The sequence below is a fragment of the Hyalella azteca genome, unplaced genomic scaffold, assembly GCF_000764305.2.
Source record: "Hyalella azteca isolate HAZT.00-mixed unplaced genomic scaffold, Hazt_2.0.2 contig2952, whole genome shotgun sequence".
Taxonomy (NCBI): domain Eukaryota; kingdom Metazoa; phylum Arthropoda; class Malacostraca; order Amphipoda; family Hyalellidae; genus Hyalella; species Hyalella azteca.
The window spans coordinates 1-20,214 of NW_025933209.1; the positions used below are offsets into that span (position 1 = coordinate 1).

The following is a 20,214-nucleotide window of genomic DNA, read 5'->3' on the forward strand; positions in this document are numbered from 1 at the left end:
TGTCGTATACCTACTAGGAAGTCTCTGATCCATTGGAGTACGTTTATCTCTATTCCCAAAGACTTCGCTTAACGCAACAGCCGCTCATGTCGAACACTGTCAAATTCTTTGGCAAAATCGAAGTACACTGCATCCACTGGCTCCTTTTCGTTCAGCGGGCAAGTCCAATCATTCAACGTAGACAAGAGGCTAGTGTTGCAGGATCTACGGGTACAAGAGCCATGTTGACAGTCTGATAGGTAATGGTGAATAGTCAAGTGATCAATAATCCCATCTCTCACAACACATTCCATTATCTTACAAACAGCTCTGTCAGGCTGACAGGGCGATAGTTACCCGGGCGGGGCTACTTTGCCATTTTTTTGCAAAATCAATTCATTCAATTTTTTTGTGAAAGAATACTGTCAATTAGCAACCAGGACTGTTGCTAATTCTTCGAGCAATCTAGGATGGAAGCTGCCTGGTCCACATAACTTGTTGTGATTTAGAGCGATCAGGCGCTTGAGAACCTCTGCTTCGTGTATTTCAAAACCTGTTAACTCCTAGCCGACTGGGCGCTCCTCAATACCTGAAATACTGTTTAAGTCCTCATCTGTGAACACACAGCTAAAGAACTGATTAAGAACGTTAGCCTTGCCCTTATCAGAGGGTATCTTCCGTTGGTCTACTTTCAAACCAGAAATACGGTCGTTTGTCTTACACTTTGAACTAGCGTACAAATAGAAGGCTTCTGGATTTTTTGCATATGTGGAAATATTTTTTTCGAAGTTTTTCACTGCAGTGCGTCACATTTTAAGCTTGATTTCGAGCTGTTGCATACAAATTATAATCAGCATCGCTGCGAGTTCGCAAATAACGCTTTGTAGGCTTCCTTTTTGATCATTAGCTGAGCCATAACTGATCAGTTCATGCGCTGGGACTTTTTGACTCCTCCAAGCGTAATCTTATATATAGGTACATAGGTACATCAACTGCAGATATAACCGTGTCTTTGAAATATGACCATGAATCAGCCGCATTCGTGTCCTTAATACAGTCAGAAATATTCGCCGCATTCACTGCTTCACGGAGTTTATCATAGTCGCCTTTCGCAAAGTTCAAACGTTCGCGCTTCCAAAACGTCTTTTCTGCATAGAACTTAATAATGTCTATACACTCGTTTGCGATCGCAGTTAACAGTTCACTTATTTCGTTCAAAACGGAATCCGAGTTCGTATAAAAACATTTTGGAACTCTTTGTGCACTTTCACTTTGATGTATGCGGTTTCTTCCTACATTATTTACAGGCTTAGATCTACGGACATCATTACTATTAATTTATTTCATGTCCTACAGCTCCTGTGACTGACCATGAGCAGCAGGTGTTGTCTTGACAGCTTAGAAGTGATTGACCTGATTTTACGTGCCTCTGCACCTGATTCTATCCGGCAATTTCTTGCGAAATTCCGCCCTCTCGAAAAGAGGGGAATCTTTCATTACAAAAACGGACTTGTACTCAGTGGATTCTCCAAGCTTTTTCGCTGCCTTTAGCACGCTCCTAACCTAAGCAGAATCAATAAGCCACCATCAGGGGTCTGCAGGTCTTGGCAGCAGCATCCTTCGAGCGTATACCTCTTGTACGATGTTACATCAACCGGTGTGCTGCGTGCCTTGCTGCAACAAATGCAGTGTCAGCCATCACTCGGTCATTCGTATCAGATGCGGCACTTTCGGGAATACCAAATCAAACAAGGTTGCACTTCCTACGTTCGCTTTTAAGTAATTCACGGGAGCTTTCGCTAGCGTCTTCAAATATATAAGCTCGCCTGTACTTTACTTCAATTTTTTCCTTATTTTTCAGCTGTGCCTTTACTCCTGTCAGCTCATTTGCATAGCGAGCTCAAAAAGGCACCTCGTTTTTTTCGAGCATGTAAGAGTCGGTTTTTTAGAGTCATGGCAAAAGCAATGAAGTAATTTAATTTTCTGGAGAAATTAAAATTCCTTAGAGCTCATCTTCGAACAGCTGATACAAATGAGATCTTTGCAACGTTTACAGATGACCGTCTGAACTTCGCTCAGAGAGATCTTTTTGCAATGCTTGTAAACTTTCATCTATAGCTGGTCTGATTTGGTTTCAGTTTTTTTTCTAGAGGCCGTAGAGGGCTTTTCGACTACCTTTTTTATTTTCCTCCTAGCCATCATTAAATGCACGGAGTAGAGCTCTTGAACGGAGAAAAGGACGGAGACAAACATCAAAACTGAGTTGAATTTAATTATAGTAAATTTCCCGCAAAAATTTCGACACTGGTGGAGCAGCTGAGGTAACAGCTTTAGCTGGCGAAGGAAAGACAGGGGTGGGCTGAGGGAATCAAGGGCTCGATGCGACAAGCGGGTAGAGAGGGGGTGGGATAGGGTAAAGTTAGACAGCGGGGCAGAACGTGGCAAAGCCTGCTCAAGAAATTTAGGCCCAACCGAAAGCCAAACGCACAGCACTGTGCCCTCTCACAAGTTTACCCTCGTTTCTTCATAGGAAAAAAAGGAAACATTTTTTATTCACTACCACTCCTTATTTGCATTCTCTTTCACTGACTTCACTAAAGTCTTTTTACTGAAAGACTTCAGCACGAAATGCACAAATAGAGCTAAACCGGCATAGTGCAAAGGCCAGTTTTGAGCCCGCGCAACACGCACGTCTGCCTTGGGATGCATGCAGCTTAACCGCGACTGGACAAGCTCAACCGCGACTTGTGGCCATCAAAAGCTTGGCTTGTGATCATACTGGTCAGAATGATGAATTCAGATGTTGTACTTTATTCCGACGGCATGGAATGGTAGTAGATTGTTGAGGGCAATTAAAAATTTAAAGCAATTTTTTGTTTCAGCTGATTCATTTCGAATTGAGAGAATTTCAGGTGCAGCTTGATTGGGAGGGTCTTTAATCATTTATTCTGTACTGGTGAAGTGCCGATTTACGGAGCCCGAGTTTAAAGCCTCTATTCTGATGAGAATTTTAGCAGAACGATTGGAGGCAACATATCAAATTTTGAGGCGAGTTGTTGAAAGAAAATGTTCCTCATTTTAGCTAAAGCTTAATTTTAATTACATACGATATTTCAACTAATGCTGCACCAAGTTACAGATTAGTGATTGTCATCAATGCCCTTTCTAATCAAAACCCAATTATCAGGTAAACAATCAGGACCCGGCGCACCAACGACTTAGAGAAGGCCTCCGCCAGAGTTTCGAGGAACTGGAGTGCTACCTCATGCCGCACATTGGGATGCGCGCCATCACGGATGAAGACTTTGATGGCCGACAAAATCGTGAGCTCGCTGGGACAAAAAAATTATGTTGTTAGTAGTAAATTTGTGAACAATAAGCTATGCACAAAATTACATGGGATGGTATTCGAACTGATGTGAAGATTTTTATTAACTTTACTTATGCAACCCAGATATATTCAGATTTTTACGTGTATCTTGAATGAAAAATATATATATTACGCTGAAAAATTGTTCCAGCACTTAATTTTTGGTATATTTAGCAACACTAAAAAGTAACTAATTTATGTTGAGACCTCAGATCACCGTTACGTAAATTTTCTTTATAGAATAATCAATAATAAATCAATAATTGTAACTCTCCACCGCTTAAGGATTTGATTCTGAGTTGAATGATCTGAATCGTCCGTATTATCTTCAATCGAATAATTTTCTGAACAGAATTGGCCGAGCAATTCGTGGAGCACCTGAAGCTGCTGGTGCCTCGCCTGCTGGCGCCTGAGCGTCTCGTGGAGAAGCGTTCAGCGGGGCGTCGAGGACAACCCGCCACCGGGGAAGAGCTGGTGCGCCTCTTCAGGACCTACATGGCGGCCTTCAGAGAGAATAAAGACGATCTGCCGACCACCCTCGTTGAGGTGATGAGCTTGATAAAATTATTTTCCAAATGCTCTGTCTTCTAAGACTTTGGGATATATGTACTAAGACTTTAATTCGATATATGTACTCAATTTATGTATAAATATTAAGATATTATATTTAAATGAGCTTTTTACGAGAGATTTCAACTGATAAATTATGCGAAATTAACTTACTTACATGTCAGATGATGGGGCGCTTCACAAGCGATGAGACCCGCAAGATGGCATTTGAGCTTTACAAAAGTGCCATGGATTCTAAAATCGAATACCATGAGGGATGTCTTGAAGATTCTCTTCTAAAAAGCTATCACTCAGAGGCAAAAAGCGAAGCTATTGCAGCTTACGACAAGGAAAATCAATACGTCAGAAACAACGCTTCGTTTGCAATTGCAGCTGAAGTTAGGGAAATTCTTGAAAAGGTGAGTCAAAGCCAACGAAATTGCTTTGTGATTGTTAATCCTCGAAAAGCAACGTTGATATAATTATTGGATTCAAATTCTGAACCCCCTCAGGGAGGACTTCTGACGCGTGTCTGTTCTTGTCAGAAGACCTATATATGGGATTTAGCGCTCCTAGGGGATTGTTCCTGAGCGCCCCACTGCTGAGCTCGCGGTGTCTGACTTCAGGTCTCAGTTGTGGGGTTGAGTTATTATGTAGGTAGGATTCCTTACATTTCCCTTCTTTGTCTCTCTCGTGCGGGCGGCCGACGTCCCGTGTAAGCGACCTCTTGTTCGAGTGTCTTCGTTTCTGTTGCCTTTAACTTATCCCTTTTTGTCACTTCGTCTCTTTGGGATGCTAACGCTGCTTCTTTCGAGCCAGCTTCAGCGGGCTGGACAATTGAGACCTTCCCCCCTAGTGGGTGAACGTGATGCTTAATTTGAGATTTTGAATAGTTGAGACCTTTCGCCGTGCTGGCGACGTTATTTTATGACCTTCGGTGTGAAATAGCTTGATAGCCGAAGCACTATATAAATCCTTTTACTATTACTTCAAACTCTGAACTACTTTCTTCTCCCCCTCATATATTGTCATAACCACACTGAAAAAATTATTTGCTCACATGCTTTTATTGTTAATTGCAAAAAGTGAAAATAATGACCCAATAGAAATTATAATTTGCATTTTAGGTGCATCAGCAACGATCCCCATTCTTTTGTTGCTAACACACCGTCTGCTTGGGTTATCTGCTCCGACATTGTCATCCTTTACCTCAACAATGCTGTCTCCTCGCCTTCATTGACCTCCACAATGCCAATCACTCAGAATCATATACCTCTACAATGCCAATCTACAGTTAAATTATACGTGGGAAGCTTAATGACAATCTAGTTCGGTTAGGAGTCTATTAACTCTTCCATATATTCTAGCTATCTACAGTAAGGTTTCATTCTTTTTATGAGATTAGCATTGCAATGCCAGTACGTGCGCTCATGAATAATATCCCTTTAATTTACACGAGATTTCAAAATACTTCATTAACTGTGGAGTAAAAATTGACTGAAGGGAGCAAATGAAGTTGCAATCGTAATAAGTAATATTTTTTTCAGAACATTGAAGAGCACTACGGGATCTATGTTCAGAAGAACGACGAAATGAAGGTGGGCGTGATTGGATGGAATTTGATAGTACGGCGTGTTGAGCTTGATGAAATTATTGTTCAAATTCTCGGTCATCTACGAATTTGAGACTCAACACTTTTATTCGATATATTTACTCAATTTGTGATTAACTTTTAAGATATACCATATTCGAATAAACATTTTACGAGAGCCATCAACTTGTAAATTTTTCGAGAACCACTTACTTACAACATTTCCTTTTCAGATAAAGGGACGCGTCAAATGCGAGGAGACCAGCAAGAAGGCATTTGAGCTTTACGAAAAAACAATGGATTCAAAAATCGAATCCCACGAAAGATGTCTTGAAGATTCTCTTCTAAACAGCTGTCACTCAGAGTCAAAAAGCGAAGCTATTACAGCTTACAACATGGCAAACCAATACGCCTGTGAAAACGCTTTGTTTGTAATTGCAGCTGAAGTTGGGGAAATCCTTGAAACGGTGAGTCAAAGCCAGCAGCAGCGTAACATGCTGCAATGTGTGGTGCTTAGATTTATCAACGACTTGTGGTTGATCACTAATTTTTTTTGGTAAAGCTACTTATTGTTTTGAAGGACTCGATGAGAAGGAAGCTTCTCGTAGATTTCATCGTACAAGCCTGCATGCAAGATTCACGTCCAGATTCACTAGTTTCAATTGAGCGATGAGTAGTAGGGCTGAACATTTTTACGTTAATAAATCGCATTCCATCGTATTTGTCGCTGTTTTTATAACTTATTACTACTTATAAGTGCAACTGATTTTATAATTACCAAATAATCTCCATAGCATGTTACACCCGAAGACGAGTTAAACTGCCCGTCCAGAAAAAATATGATGAAATTTGAGTCTCTTCAATCAACATTAAAAATTATTTACAAAAATCTTACACATTGCATCACTCTCGTGATTGTCCATATTTATGCCTTGGCTATAGTTGAGTAAAGGTTAAACCTCGAAAAGAAACGTTGCTATATTTATTGGTTTCAAACTTTGAATCACCTTCTCCTCCTGCCTCATATATTGGCACAGCCGCACTGAAAAAATCATTTGCTCTCATTCTTATTTTGTTATTCGCGGAATCATGAAGATAATGCACATTCAGAAACTATTATTTGCATTTTAGGTGCATAAGTAACGATCTCCATTCTTTTGTTGCTAACACACCGTCTACTTGCGTTATCTGCTCCGACATTGTCATCCTTTACCTCCACAGTGCCAATCACTCAGAATCATTTACCTCCACAGTGCCAATCTACAGCTAAATTATTCGTGAAAAGCTTCATGACAATCTAGTTCGATAAGGAGTCTATAATTTCTTCCATATATTATTAGCTATCTAACGTTTCATTGTTTTTACGAGATTAGCATTGCAATGCCAGAACGTGTGCTCAAAAATAATATGTCTTTAATTTACACCAGATTTCAAAACACTTCATTAACTCTGGAATAAAAATTGACTGAAGGAAGTAAATGAAGTTGCAATCGTAATGAGCAATATTTCTTTCAGAACATTGAAGAGCACTACGGGATCTATGTTCAGAAGAACGACGAAATGAAGGTGGGCGAGATTGGATGGAATTTGATTGTATATACGGCGTGTTGAGCTTGATGAAATTATTGTCAAAAATTTCGTCCATTTACGAATTTGAGACTCAACACTTTTTTTCGATATATGTACTTAATTTATGATTAACTTTTAAGATATACCATTGTTAAATAAACATTTGACGAGAGCTATCAACTTGTAAATTTTTCGCGAACAACTTACTTACAACATTTCCTTTTCAGATAAAGGGACTCGTCAAATGCGAGGCGACCAGCAATAAGGCATTTGAGCTTTACAAAAAAGCAATGGATTCAAAAATCGAATCCCATGAAAGATGTCTTGAAGATACTCTCTTAAGAAGCTATCACTCAGGGACAAAAAGCGAAGCTATTACAGCTTACAACATGGAAAACCAATACGCCAAGAACAACGCTTTGTTTGCAACTGCAGCTGAAGTTAGGGAAATCCTTGAAACGGTGAGTCAAAGCCAGCGAAAGTGCAATCATGTACTCATTATATCGCTGAACAAGCACTTTTAGCATGTGGGCTGTGTATATTCGCGGCCAGATTGTGGACAGATATGATCATTGTGCTTACACAATTACATGCATGCTTTGCCTTATTAGGCATGGAGCGCAGAGGCAATAATTTCTATCAATAAGTATTATAGATTTGTTTGAATAGGTGGCAGATATGTGCTGCAATGGCGTCAAATGAGCATATAGGCGCTGGGATCGCTGATACCAGCCGACGCATAAATTGTATATACCAGGTTACAAATTCATGATATCGAGTGAATCAAAGATGTGTAATCCATGATGTCAGGCGATTTAGAATCCATGGTGTCGGAAGACTTATAATCTACGATGTCAGACGATTCAAGGATTTGTAATCCATGAGCGATTCAAGTTCTGTGAGAGCTGGACCATGAACGCGACGATCAGACATCAATGTCGAGTGAGTAGAAGACGAAAGGTCCAATTCTTACAATAATTTAAATAGTGAACGGCCAAAGAGAAAGTAGTAGAGGGAATGCAGATCATTTCAAGTTTAATAATTATTTAGAATTTTACATAAAATGTTAGTGCGGGGACTACCTACTAAAGCTCGTGCCATCATAAGAGATATGCATTAGTTTCAACGTCTAAGGCAAAATGCGTTCTGAGGTAAAGGGAAAGTAAATGATTTAATTCTGAGTTTGTTTCACGGATTTAAACATTGCGAAATGAACTGGTTTTTTCATTGGTAATTTTTCACCGACGTTCATGAAAAATTGGGGATTAACTGTGATTTGAATTTTATGATTCTCAATCATTGTTGGAAAAAATGACAACTTACTAGAGATAATGTAGATGAAAGAATTTGTCAGTTTCAAATGACCAAGCATGATCTAGTACATGTTACAATGTGTGAAACGAACATGAGAGAGTACAAAGATATCACATCCATACACCCGCGGCAGCATAACGCTATGTGAGCGAAGCTTGATTGTATATAGTGATCACATAGCTGCAAAGTTGTTTTGGATTTACATTTATAAAAAAGTATAAGATGAATATTTATCAAGTTGAGCAAAAAAGGGCGGTAACAACTAAAATTTGCCTACGAGGATGTGCCCACGCAACTGTATCTTTAAATAAATCGTTCTTAAATATCTTCATCATCACGCATAACCGGTCTAACTACCAACGTCGTTTAACTACACTATAATTGTGTGAGTTTTGACCGTCAATGCTTATTGACGTTATTTTAGCAAGTCTCAAACGCATTTAGTTAATTTCTTGGATTTATCAGCGATTTGTGGTTGAACGCTGATTGACTTTGATGAAGCTACTTGTTGTTTTGAAGAACTCGACGAAAGGAAAACTTACTGTTTTTTCATCGTGCAAGCCTGCATGCAAGGTCCACTTCCAGATTAACGACAGTTTCAATTGAGTGATGAGTTGTAGGGCTGAACATTTTTGCGTCAAGAAATCGAATTCCATCGTATTTATGTCTATTTTATAACTTATTACTGCTTTTACGTGTAATTGACCGTATAACTAAACCAAATAATCTCCCTAGCAAGTTAAACCCGAGGACGAGTTAAACTGCCAGTCCCGAAGAAATATGGTGAGACTTGAGTCTCATCATTCATCATCAAAAATTACCCACAAAGATCGTACACATTGCATCACTGTCGTGCATCAACTCTGAACCATTACATTCTCCCGCATCATATATTGGCACAGCCGCACTGAGAAAAATTATTTGCTCTCATGCTTTTGTTGTTAATAGCATAAATATAAATATAATCAACCCTCATAAATAATTATTTGCAATTTATGTGAATCAGTAACGACTTTTATTGCTAACACACCGTCTACTTGGGTTATCTGGTCCGCCATTGTCATCCTTTACCTCCACAATGCCAATCACTCAGAGTCATTTACGTTTACAGAGCAAATCTACAGCAGAATTATACGTGAAAAGCTTCATGACAATCTAGTTCGATTAGGAGTCAATTAACTCTTCCATATATATGTAGCTATCTAATTTTTCATTGTTTTTATGAGATTAGCATTGCAATGCCATTACGTGTGCTCTTGAATAATATCCCTTCAATTTACACTAGATTTCAAAATACTTCAATAACTGTGGATTAAAAATTGACTGAAAGAAGTGAATGAAGCTGCAATCGTAATGAGCAATATTTTTTTTCAGAACATTGAAGAGCACTATGGGACTTATATGCAGAAGAACGAGGAAATGAAGGTGGGCGAGATTGGATGGAAGTCCAGATTTTATAGCGTGTTGAGCTTGACAAAATTATTGTCCAAATACTCTCTTCCACGAATTTTAGACCTGACACATTTATTCGATAATATGTACTCAATTTACGATTAACTATTAAGATATATTATATATAAATAAACCTTTTAAGAGAGCTTCCTGCTTGTAAATTATTCGAGAACAACTTACCACATTTCCTTTTCAGATAAAGGGACGCGTCAAATGCGAGGAGACCTGCAAGAAGGCATTTGAGCTTTACAAAAAAACAATGGATTCAAAAATCGAATCCCATGGAAAATGTCTCGAAGCCTCTCTTCTAAAAAGTTGTCACTCAGAATAAAAAAGCGATGCTATTGCAGCTTACAACATGGCAAACCAATACGCTCGTGACAACGCTTAGTTTGCAGTTGCAGCTGAAGTTAGGGAAATCCTCGAAACGGTGAGTCAAAGCCAGTGAAAGTGCAATCAAGTGCTCATAATATCGCTGACCGAACACTCTGATTATTTAGATGGTGTATATTCGCGGCCAAATATTTTTGGACAGATATGATAATTGTGCTTACACAATCAAATGCATGCATTGTCTTATTGCATGGAGCGCAGGGGCAATAATTTCTATCAATAAATATTATAGATTTGTTTGAAAAGGTGGCAAATATGTGCTGCAATGCATGGCGTCAAATGAGCATGCAGGCGCGCGTGATCGGTGATACCAGCCGGCGCATAAATTGTATATACCAGGTTGCAAATCCATGATATCGAGTGATTTAAAGATGTGTAATACATTATGTCCGATGGTGTGTAATCCATGTCGAGCGATTTATAATCCATGCTGCCATCAGATTCAAGGAGATAATCCATGATTTTCATGGATTTGTATTCCAAGAGCGATTCAAGTCCTTTGACAGCTGGGCGATGAACGCGACGATCAAACATCAATGTCGAGTAGAAGACGAGAGGTCTAATTCGTACTATAATTTAACTATTCAACGGCCAAAGTGAAAGTAACAGATGGAATGCGGATCATTTCAAGTTTAAGACTTCTTTAGAATTTTTGCATTAAATGTTAGTGCGGGGACTTCCTACTGAAGCTCATACATCATGAGAGTTAAGCATTAGTTTCAACGTCTAGGGCAAAATGCATTCAGAGGTAAAAGGAAAGTAAATGATTTTATTCTGAGTTTGTTTCAGGGATTTAAAAATTGCGATAAGAACTAGTTTTTTCATTGGTTATTTCTCACCGACGTTCATGAAAAATTGGGGATTAACTGTGATTGAAATTTTATGATTCTCGATCATTGTTGGGAAAAAATTACAACTTACTAGAGATAATGTAGTTGGAAGAATTTGCCAGTTTTAAGGGGAGCGTCTGACCAAAATTTTTCAATTTGGCTTTTCCGGTTTTTAGTCTCATCTTGAAGCTGGCATTCCGCTCTATCCAACGGTACCAAAATCATCTCTGTACGTTGATTTATGCGTTCTTCCCGGTAGCATACTTAAATAGCTAGTCCACATACGATGTGCTTCAGTTACCCGCCTGCAGTTGTACGGGAGGGTTTGCATGTCATCGTTCACACCGTCCTTGGCAGGAATTGAGCTCCAGTGTCGCCTAGTCTTGCATTCTTGCCACCTTGAACGCTTATTTCGAGGCGCTCGGGACTTTGTCGGGCTCTACTGAACAATTATCTTATTGTTACTGCAAACCTATCTCCTCCTAGAGTTTTTGAGCTACAGCGATGAGACATATACCATTCGATTCGCAATTAAAATATCTATCGATTTGTGGCAGTTTTTTTCCAGTTTCGTTATACTTCTGAAAATATTTGAAAAAAGGGAGGGGAAAATCGAAAAAATTTCGAACATTTTGCAAAAAATGCTCCTCCATCCACAAAAATTCGAATTTCGAAAAACGCTACCATAAATCGATAGATATGGTTTTTACGCATCGAATGATATGCGTCTCAATTTTGTAGCTTGGAAATCCTAGGAGGAGATAGATTTCTACGGTACCCACTTTTTTGGTCGTTTTCTAAGAATTTCACGTTTACTTCCATTTTTTATCGAAAAATTAACATGAATGAAAGCTGTCTATTTTACGGTTTTACAATGGTGTACCAAGTTTCAGAGTGATCCATCTGTAAACAGCCGAGAAAAAAAGTGGCCAGACGCTCCCTTAAATGACCAAGCATGATGATGACATGTTACAATGTGTGACATGTTACAATGTGTGAAACGAACATGAGAGAGTACGCAGAAGCCACATCCATACGCCCGGGGCAGCATAACGCTATGTGAGCGAAGCTTGAATATATATAGTGATCACAAAGTTGCAAGGTTGTTCTGGATTCACATTTCCAGAAAAGTAGAAGATAAATATTCGTTAAGTTGAGTCAAAAAGAGCGGTAACTACCAAAATTTGCCTACGAGGATGTGCCCACGCAACTGAATGTTTAAATACTCATGATCATTCTTAAATATCTTCAGCATTACGCGTAACCGGTCTAACCACCAGCGTCGTTTAACTACACTATAATTGTGTGAATTTTGACCGTGAACGCTTACAGACGTTATTTGAGCCACTCTCAAACACATTTGATTTATTACTTTATTACTTGAACGCATTTGATATCAATGATTTGTGGTTGATTGCTAAATGGTTTTGATGAAGCCACTAATTGATTCGAAGAACTTGATGAAAGGATAGCTTCCTTCAGTTTTCATCGAGCAAGCCTGTAGGTAAGATCCAAGTCCAGATTCACGACAGTTCCAGTTGAGGGATGAGTAGTTAGGCTGAACATTTATATGCTTAGAAATTTAATTTCATCGTATATGTAACATTACTGCTTATGCGTGCGACTGATCGTATAACTGAACCAAATAATCTCAAAAGCATGTTAGACCCGAGGACGAGTTAAACTGCCCGTCCAGAAGAAATATGATGAAACACGAGTCACGTCAACCATCACCGAAAACTACTCACAAAAATCTTGCACATTGCTTCACTGTCGGGATTGTCCATATTTTTACATTGGCTATAGTTCAGAGTTGGTTAAACCTCGAAAAGCAACGTTGATATAATTATTAGATTCAAACTCAGAATCACCTTTTTCTAAGGCTCATATATTGTCACAGCCTCACTGAAAAAATTATTTGCTCTCATTCTTTTATTGTTAATACCATGAATATGAAAATAGTAAACATTGAGAAATTATTATTTGCATTTTAGGAGTACCAGTAACCTCCCCCATTCATTTGTTGCTAACACTCCGTCTACTTAGGTTATCTGCTCAGACATAGTCATCATTGACCTCCACAATTAATGCTGTTTCCTCGTCATCATTTACCTCTACAATGCCAATCTAGAGCAGAATTAAACGTGAAAAGCTCCATGAGCATTTATTTCTATTACGTCTAACAACTCTTCCATATATTTGTAGCTAATTAAGGTTTCATTGTTTTTATGCGATTAGCTTTGCAAGGCCTGAACGTGTGCTCATGAATAATATCCCATTATTTTCACGACATTTCAAAATATTTCAAAAACTGTGGACCAAAAAATTGTCAGAAGGAAGTGAATAAAGTTGCAATAATAATGAGTAACATTTTTTTCAGGCGATTGATGAACTCTTCGGGACCTATGTGCAGAAGAACAACAACATGGCGAAGGACGAGGTAGGATGGAGGTCCAGATTGTACTGCACATTTGGAGGCTTGGCTGATGTTTAGCCTCAATTTACGATTAACTATTCAGATGTACCATATTTAGATGAACATTTTACGAGAGATTCCACCTGTTAAAATTTGCGAGAACAAGTTACTTACAACATTCCCTTTTCATGTGATGGAGCGTGTCGAAATCGATGAGACCAGCAAGAAGGCATATGAGCTTTACAAAAGTAAAATGGATTCAAAAATCAAATCCCAGCGAAGATCTCTCGAAGATTCTCTTCTAAGCAGCTGTCACTCAGAGTCAAAAAGCGAAGCTATTGCAGCTTACGACAAGATAAACCAATACGCCAGAAACGACGCTTCGTTTGGAATTGCAGCTGAAGTCAGGAGAAGCCTTGAAAAGGTGAGTCAAAGCCATCGGAAGTGAATTCATGTACTCATAATATCGCTGACCGAACACTTATAGTATGTGGGCTGTTTATATTCGCGACCAGATAGTGGATGGTTATGATGATTGTGCTTACTCAATCAAATGTACTAGGCATGGTGCGCAGCGGCAATAATTTCTATCAATAAATATTATCGATTCATTGGAATAGGTAAAGTAAAAGAATCAGCAGCACAAAATGTACAAGAATCAGCAACAGGCCTTGGGCCTATTTCTTCAGTACCGACATTCCTATTCTATTCTTTTTCTATATGAGCGAAGCTTGAATACGTATATAGTGATTACAGTGCTGCAAGGTTGTTTTGAATTTATATTTCTAAATAAGTAGAAGATATGTATATATTCATCGATTGAGCAAAAAAGAAGGGTAACTACTAAAATCGGCCTAAAAGGATGTGACCACGCAACTGAATCTTTGAATACTCCTGATCGTTCTTACCAGAACGCGCATAACCGGTCTAACCACCAACGTCGTTTAACTACACTATGACTGTGTGAATTTTGACCATCAATGCTTATTGACGTTATTTTAGCCACTCTCAAACGCATTTGGTTAATTACTTAGATTTATCAATGATTTATGGTTCATTCCTAGTTGGTTTTGGTAAAGCTACTTATTGTTTTGATGAACTCGACGGAAAGAAAGCTTCACGCGGTTTTCATCGTGCAATCCTACATGCAAGGTCCATGTCTAGATTCACTACAAATCCACTGGAGTGATGAGAGTTAGGCTGAACATTTTTATGTTAAGAAATCGAATTCCGTCGTATTTATAACTTATTGGTGCTTATGCGTGCAACTGATTATATAACTGAACCAAATAATCTCCATAGATGTTAAACCCGATTACGACTTAAACCGCCCGTCCAAGAAATATGGTGAAACTTGAGTCTCATCAGTCATCATCAAAAACTACTCACAGAAATCTTACACATTGCATCACTCTCGTGATTGCTCATATTTTTGCCTTGGCTATAGATAAGTGATGGTTAAATCTCGAAAAGCAACGATGATATAATTATTGTTTTCAAACTCTGAACCACCTTCTCCCTTTTCATATATTGGCACTGTCGCACTGAAAAAATAATTTGCACCCATGCTTTTATTGTTATTATCAAATATATGAAAAAATGCATATTCAGAAATTATAATTACAGTTTAGGTGTATCAGTAACAACCCCCATCCTTTTGTTGCTAACACACCGTCTACTTGGGTTGTCTGCTCCGACATTGCCATACTTTACCTCCACAATTAATGCTGTCTCCTCGCCATCATTGACCTCCATAATGCCGTTGCCTTGCCATCATTTACCTCTACAATGCCAATCCGCTGCAGAATTATCCGAAAAAAGCTTCACGATAATCTAATTTGATTGGGAGTCTATCAACTCTTCCATATATTTTTAGCTATTGTTTTCATTGTTTTTATGAGAGTAGCATTGCAATTCCAGAACGTGTGCTCCCGAATTATAACCCTTTAATTTTCACGATATTTAAAAATATTTCCATAACTGTGGTCCAAAAAAATTGACCGAAGGAAAAGAATGAAGTTTCAATCATGAGCAACGTTTTTTTCAGAGGATTGAAGAACTCTTCGGGACCTATGTACAGAAGAACAACAACATGGCGATGGACGAGGTAGGATGGCGGTCCAGATTGAATTGCACTTTTGGAGGTTTGGCGGAAGTTTAGACTCAAATTACGACAACCTATTCTGATATACCATATTAGATTTGATTTAGATAAAAAGATTTCAATTGTTTAACCGTTTTGATTCCAACTGTTAAATTTTGCGAGAACAATTTATTTACAACATTTCCTTTTCATGGAATGGAGCGTGCCGAAATCAATGAGACCAGCAAGAAGGCATATAAGCTTTACAAAAGTAAAATGGATTCAAAAATCAATTCTCAGCAAAAATCTCTCGGAGATTCTCTTCTAAACAGCTATCATTCAGAGTCAGAAAGCGAAGCTATTGCATCTTACGACAACAAAATCCAATACACCAGAAACGACGCTTCATTTGCAATCGCAGCTGAAGTTAAGGAAAGCCTTGAAACGGTGAGTCAAAGCCAGCGAAAGTGCAATCATGTACTCATAATATCGCTGACCGATTACTCTCAGCATTTGGGTTGTGTATATTCGCGGCCTGATTGTGGACAGATATGATGATTGTGCTCACACAATCAAATACTTGCGTTGCCATATCAGGCATGGAGCGCAGAGGCAATAATTTCTAACAATAATTATGAAATATTTGTTCTATCTGGCAGATATGTGCTGCAATGGCGTCAAATTAGCATGCAGGTTCATGTTCGGTGATACCCGTATCCTATGTCCTAATACATGTTTCGGACGTAGCAGTCCCAATTCACGATGAATCGCCGCCTCTGACTATCGCGCATTCGCTCTCATTTGGGCCACCTGATGCACGATGCTGTTGCTTGCTTCTCGCCGCTGGTAGTGGTGCAGGGTGGTCGGTCAGGGATTATGCCCAAGATCACGTCCAGTTGTCTCTTTAAGGATTCTAGATACAGATCTGTTACGTAATGGGAGGAGCCCTGCACAGTTTCCCCCTTCTCTCGTTATGATATGTTTCAATCCTGAAGGACTCGGTTCCGAAGATTAGTGTCATTCCCATTATCATTTTCCATGTGTTCAGAATGACATACCTCCCGCCTCCTCTGCAGTGAGTACAGACCTAGTCGCTGCAACCTCTCCCAGTATTCCAACTCCTATATCCCTCTTATCCTGGAAGTGAAAGTTCGCTGGACCCCATCCAGTTGCCGCACTGCGCCGACTGCAAACAGGGTCTAGAGTTGGCAGCAGTATTCAAGAATATGTATCAAATGGGCTCTGAAGAGTGTGATCATCGGTTCCGCTTCTCTTCGGAAAGTTTGCCAGACCCACGCCGCCTGCCTCCTCCTGTTATTGCCGCTATGTGATCACTAAACTTACCTTGAGTATTCATCAACACTCCTAGATCGCGAACGAGTTGCTTCTCTCCGATTTCTTAGCCTCCAATTGCCAGGTAGCGGTGCTCCCTACCAACTTTTCCCCCTATCTCTCTATCTCAGACCCTCAAATTTGGTACCGTTNATGGAGGTCCAGATTGTACTGCACATTTGGAAGTTTGGCGGATGTTTAGCCTCAATTTAAGAGAAACTATTCAGACAAATCATTGCTGAATAAGCATTTTACGAGTTTTTAAACTGTTAATTTTTGCGAGAACAGCTTACAACATTTCTTTTTAGCGTATTTGCTCATTTATTGAAAAAAATGCCCTATTGTACTCGTCATGTCCGTCCGTCCGTCTGTCCGTGACTTCATGTTTTCGTCGATTTTGAGAAAATGCGCTCTCTCTTTTCTATTCTATTCTATGTGAACGAAGCTTGAATATTTAGTGATCACATAGCTGCAAGATTATTCTGGATTCACATTTCTAAGAAAGTAGAAGGTAAATATTCATCAAATTGAACAAAAATGATCGGGAACTACTAAAATTTACACAAGAGGATGTGACCACGCAACTCAATCTTTAGATACTCATGATCGTTCTTATATATCTTCAGAATTACGCGTAACCGGTCTAACCACCAACGTCGTTTAACTACACTATAATTGTGTAGATTTGACCGTCAACGCTTGCCGACGTTCTTTCAGCCGGTCTCAAACGCATTTATTTAATTACCTAGATTTATGAACGATTTGTGTTGATCACTGATTGGTTTTGCTAAAGCTACTTATTGTTTTGGTGAAAATTGAGTCTCATCAATCATCACAAAAACTACTCACAAAAATCTAACACATTGCATCATTGTCGTGATCGTTCATATTTTGCCTTGGTTATAGTAAAGTGATGGTTAAACCTTTAAAAGCAACGATGATATAATTATTGGATTCAAACTCTGAACCACCTTCTTCTCCCGTCGCATATATTGGCGCAGCCGCACTGAAAAAATAATTTGCTCCCATTGTTATGACCAAAAAGATGAAAATAATGCACATTCAGAAATTATCAATTGCCTTTTAGGTGTATCAGTAAGGACCCCCATTCTATTGTTGCTAACACACCGTCTACCTGCGTTATCTGCTCCGACATATTCGTCCTTTGCCTCCACAATGCTGTCACCTCGCCATCATTGACCTCCATAATGCTGTTGCCTCGCCGCTGTTTACCTCCACAATGCCAATCACTCAGAATCATTTGCCTCTACACTTCCAATCTACAGCACAATTATCCGAAAAAAGCTTCTCGACAATCTAGTTCTATCATGAGTCTGTCAACTCTTCCATATATATGTAGCTATCTAAGGTTTCATTGTTTATATGAGTGTAGCATTGCAATGCCAGAACGTGTGCTCATGAATAATAACCCTTTAATTTTCACGATATTTCAAAATACTTCAATAAATGTGGTCCAAAAATTGACCGAAGCAAGTGAATGTCGTGGTAATCATAATGAGCAACATTTTTTACAGAAGGCGGAAGAACGTGCAAAGGCGATAGAACGAGCAATGGCGGAACGAGCAAAGGCGGAAGAACGCGCAAAGAAGAACAAGGGTCTATTCGGCAACACTGTTGGGGTTTTAAAAGAAATTGTCCGCATACCCCTCACACCTTTCAGACTCGTCGGGTCTATAGTCGAAGACGTCGTTGACGCAATAGACTCAGATTGAACCTACAGTTTCGCAACGCAGGCCTTCGCTGTAGCTCCGATGATCGCGATGAGAAGTCACGCTCGTTATTTGCCAAACAAGCGAGAAAAGGAAAAGACAGAAAAAACAATGATAACGTCATTTGAAAGATTTGTTTCGTCGGATTAAATGAAGCAAGGTGGGATCAATATTCTGCAAATGACACTTTAATGCTAAGTTCTAATTTCTATTAATTTACGCGCGTTCTGATGAAGATTTGGAGATATGCTTCTTCTGGAAGACCAGATGTGAAAAATGATGATTCAGATTTATTTTTCTTCTCTTTATGCAAGAGGATTACATGCAAGTGATCCAAATCAGTTGTTCTCAACTTCTCAACAAGATATCCAATCAACACAATATCATGCGAGCATCAGAAGTCATGCTGATCTATTACCCTTGTATGCTGCTGTCACTCATCAACTTGGTAAGATTTACAGACATGACCGCACTTTCTGAGTGAACACATAAACGATTTGATTTGGTATACTGTACTTTGAAGCATTGCATTTGATTTGATTTCGTTGGTTTGATTTCGTTGTTAGAGTTTCTGTGATCCACTTTGGTATGCTGTTAATTAGACCATTGCATTGATCACGTAGGATGAGAAGTCCACCTTGCTTGGGAAACTTGGAAAATGACGAGTTGTATTGCCTTGGATGCTAAAACATGTTCAAAATACTAAGGATAGGATTGTATAGTTTCAACTTATCCATTTCGAATACTTCAATCTCGTGGGTTCGTATTTACATCAGGAATACAAAAGAGAAAATAAAGTTCTACGTACTCTCTTCATCTACATTCATTTTATTTTTGTGTGTTTTTTACGATGACATTTTTGCCAGCGTTGCATATTAGGCCACGAGGCCATATGCCGATTCTTGTCATGGCTGGCAGAGCTTTTCACAGCTTTTTGCGGGTCTCGAACATGCAACGCACTGCTCTAATATTCATTATACTTAACCGCCCGGGCACCTCGTCGATTTCGACCATAATTGCCACAGGAAACTGGGATGGTGATGATACGAGATCGTATTAATAGTAATGCCCCATGATGCTGACAGTAAGAACATACATAAATACGTGGGCGAATTAAACAAGATTCAAAAAGTAGGCTGCGTACATGTACATTTTTTGGTGGAGAGGTCAAGTCGTTGATCGTATTTGCTGTGCGTCTATTTTGGTACGTTCCATCAGTTCCTCGGCGTTAGCTGGATTACTACACCCAAACGCGATATTCGGAAACTGGCATCTAGCAACAGTCGGCGCTTCGTGTAGGCTGTAGGGGGTGTAAGTGTAGTGTGTTGTCACTGCACCGAGTCTTGCAACTGTTGTGGTGGGAAGTCTTCTGGGTGGAGTCGGTATAAGGTTGTTGTTACTGTAAGGATATTTGATATGTGTGTTGCTTTCTCGTGTGGGCCTTTTTATTGTGGGATGCGTTCAGTTTCAAAGTCTTCTTCGTTTCCGTCATTTTGCAACAGTTACTTGCGTTTGTGTTATGTGTTTGGATCCTTATTAAATAAATTGTGATTGAATTTTCATTGTTATCAATATAACCGAGTTAAAATCGTTGACGCTCCGAGTA

General features: G+C 39.2%; 1 protein-coding gene across 1 annotated transcript; it reads left to right on the forward strand.

Annotated features, from left to right (window-relative positions):
* Positions 1-3,166: 3,166 nt before the first annotated feature.
* On the forward strand, positions 3,167-15,987 carry LOC108675314 (the record flags this gene model as incomplete). The annotated part of the gene is made up of 13 exons (XM_018163312.2): positions 3,167-3,302; positions 3,702-3,895; positions 4,084-4,317; positions 5,446-5,496; positions 5,723-5,956; positions 7,005-7,055; positions 7,286-7,519; positions 9,747-9,797; positions 10,021-10,254; positions 13,428-13,487; positions 13,663-13,887; positions 15,511-15,570; positions 15,769-15,987. Coding segments are annotated over 9 exons (1,320 nt in total), but the record flags the coding sequence as incomplete, so codon positions are not given.
* Between the last annotated feature and the right edge of the window lie 4,227 nt (positions 15,988-20,214).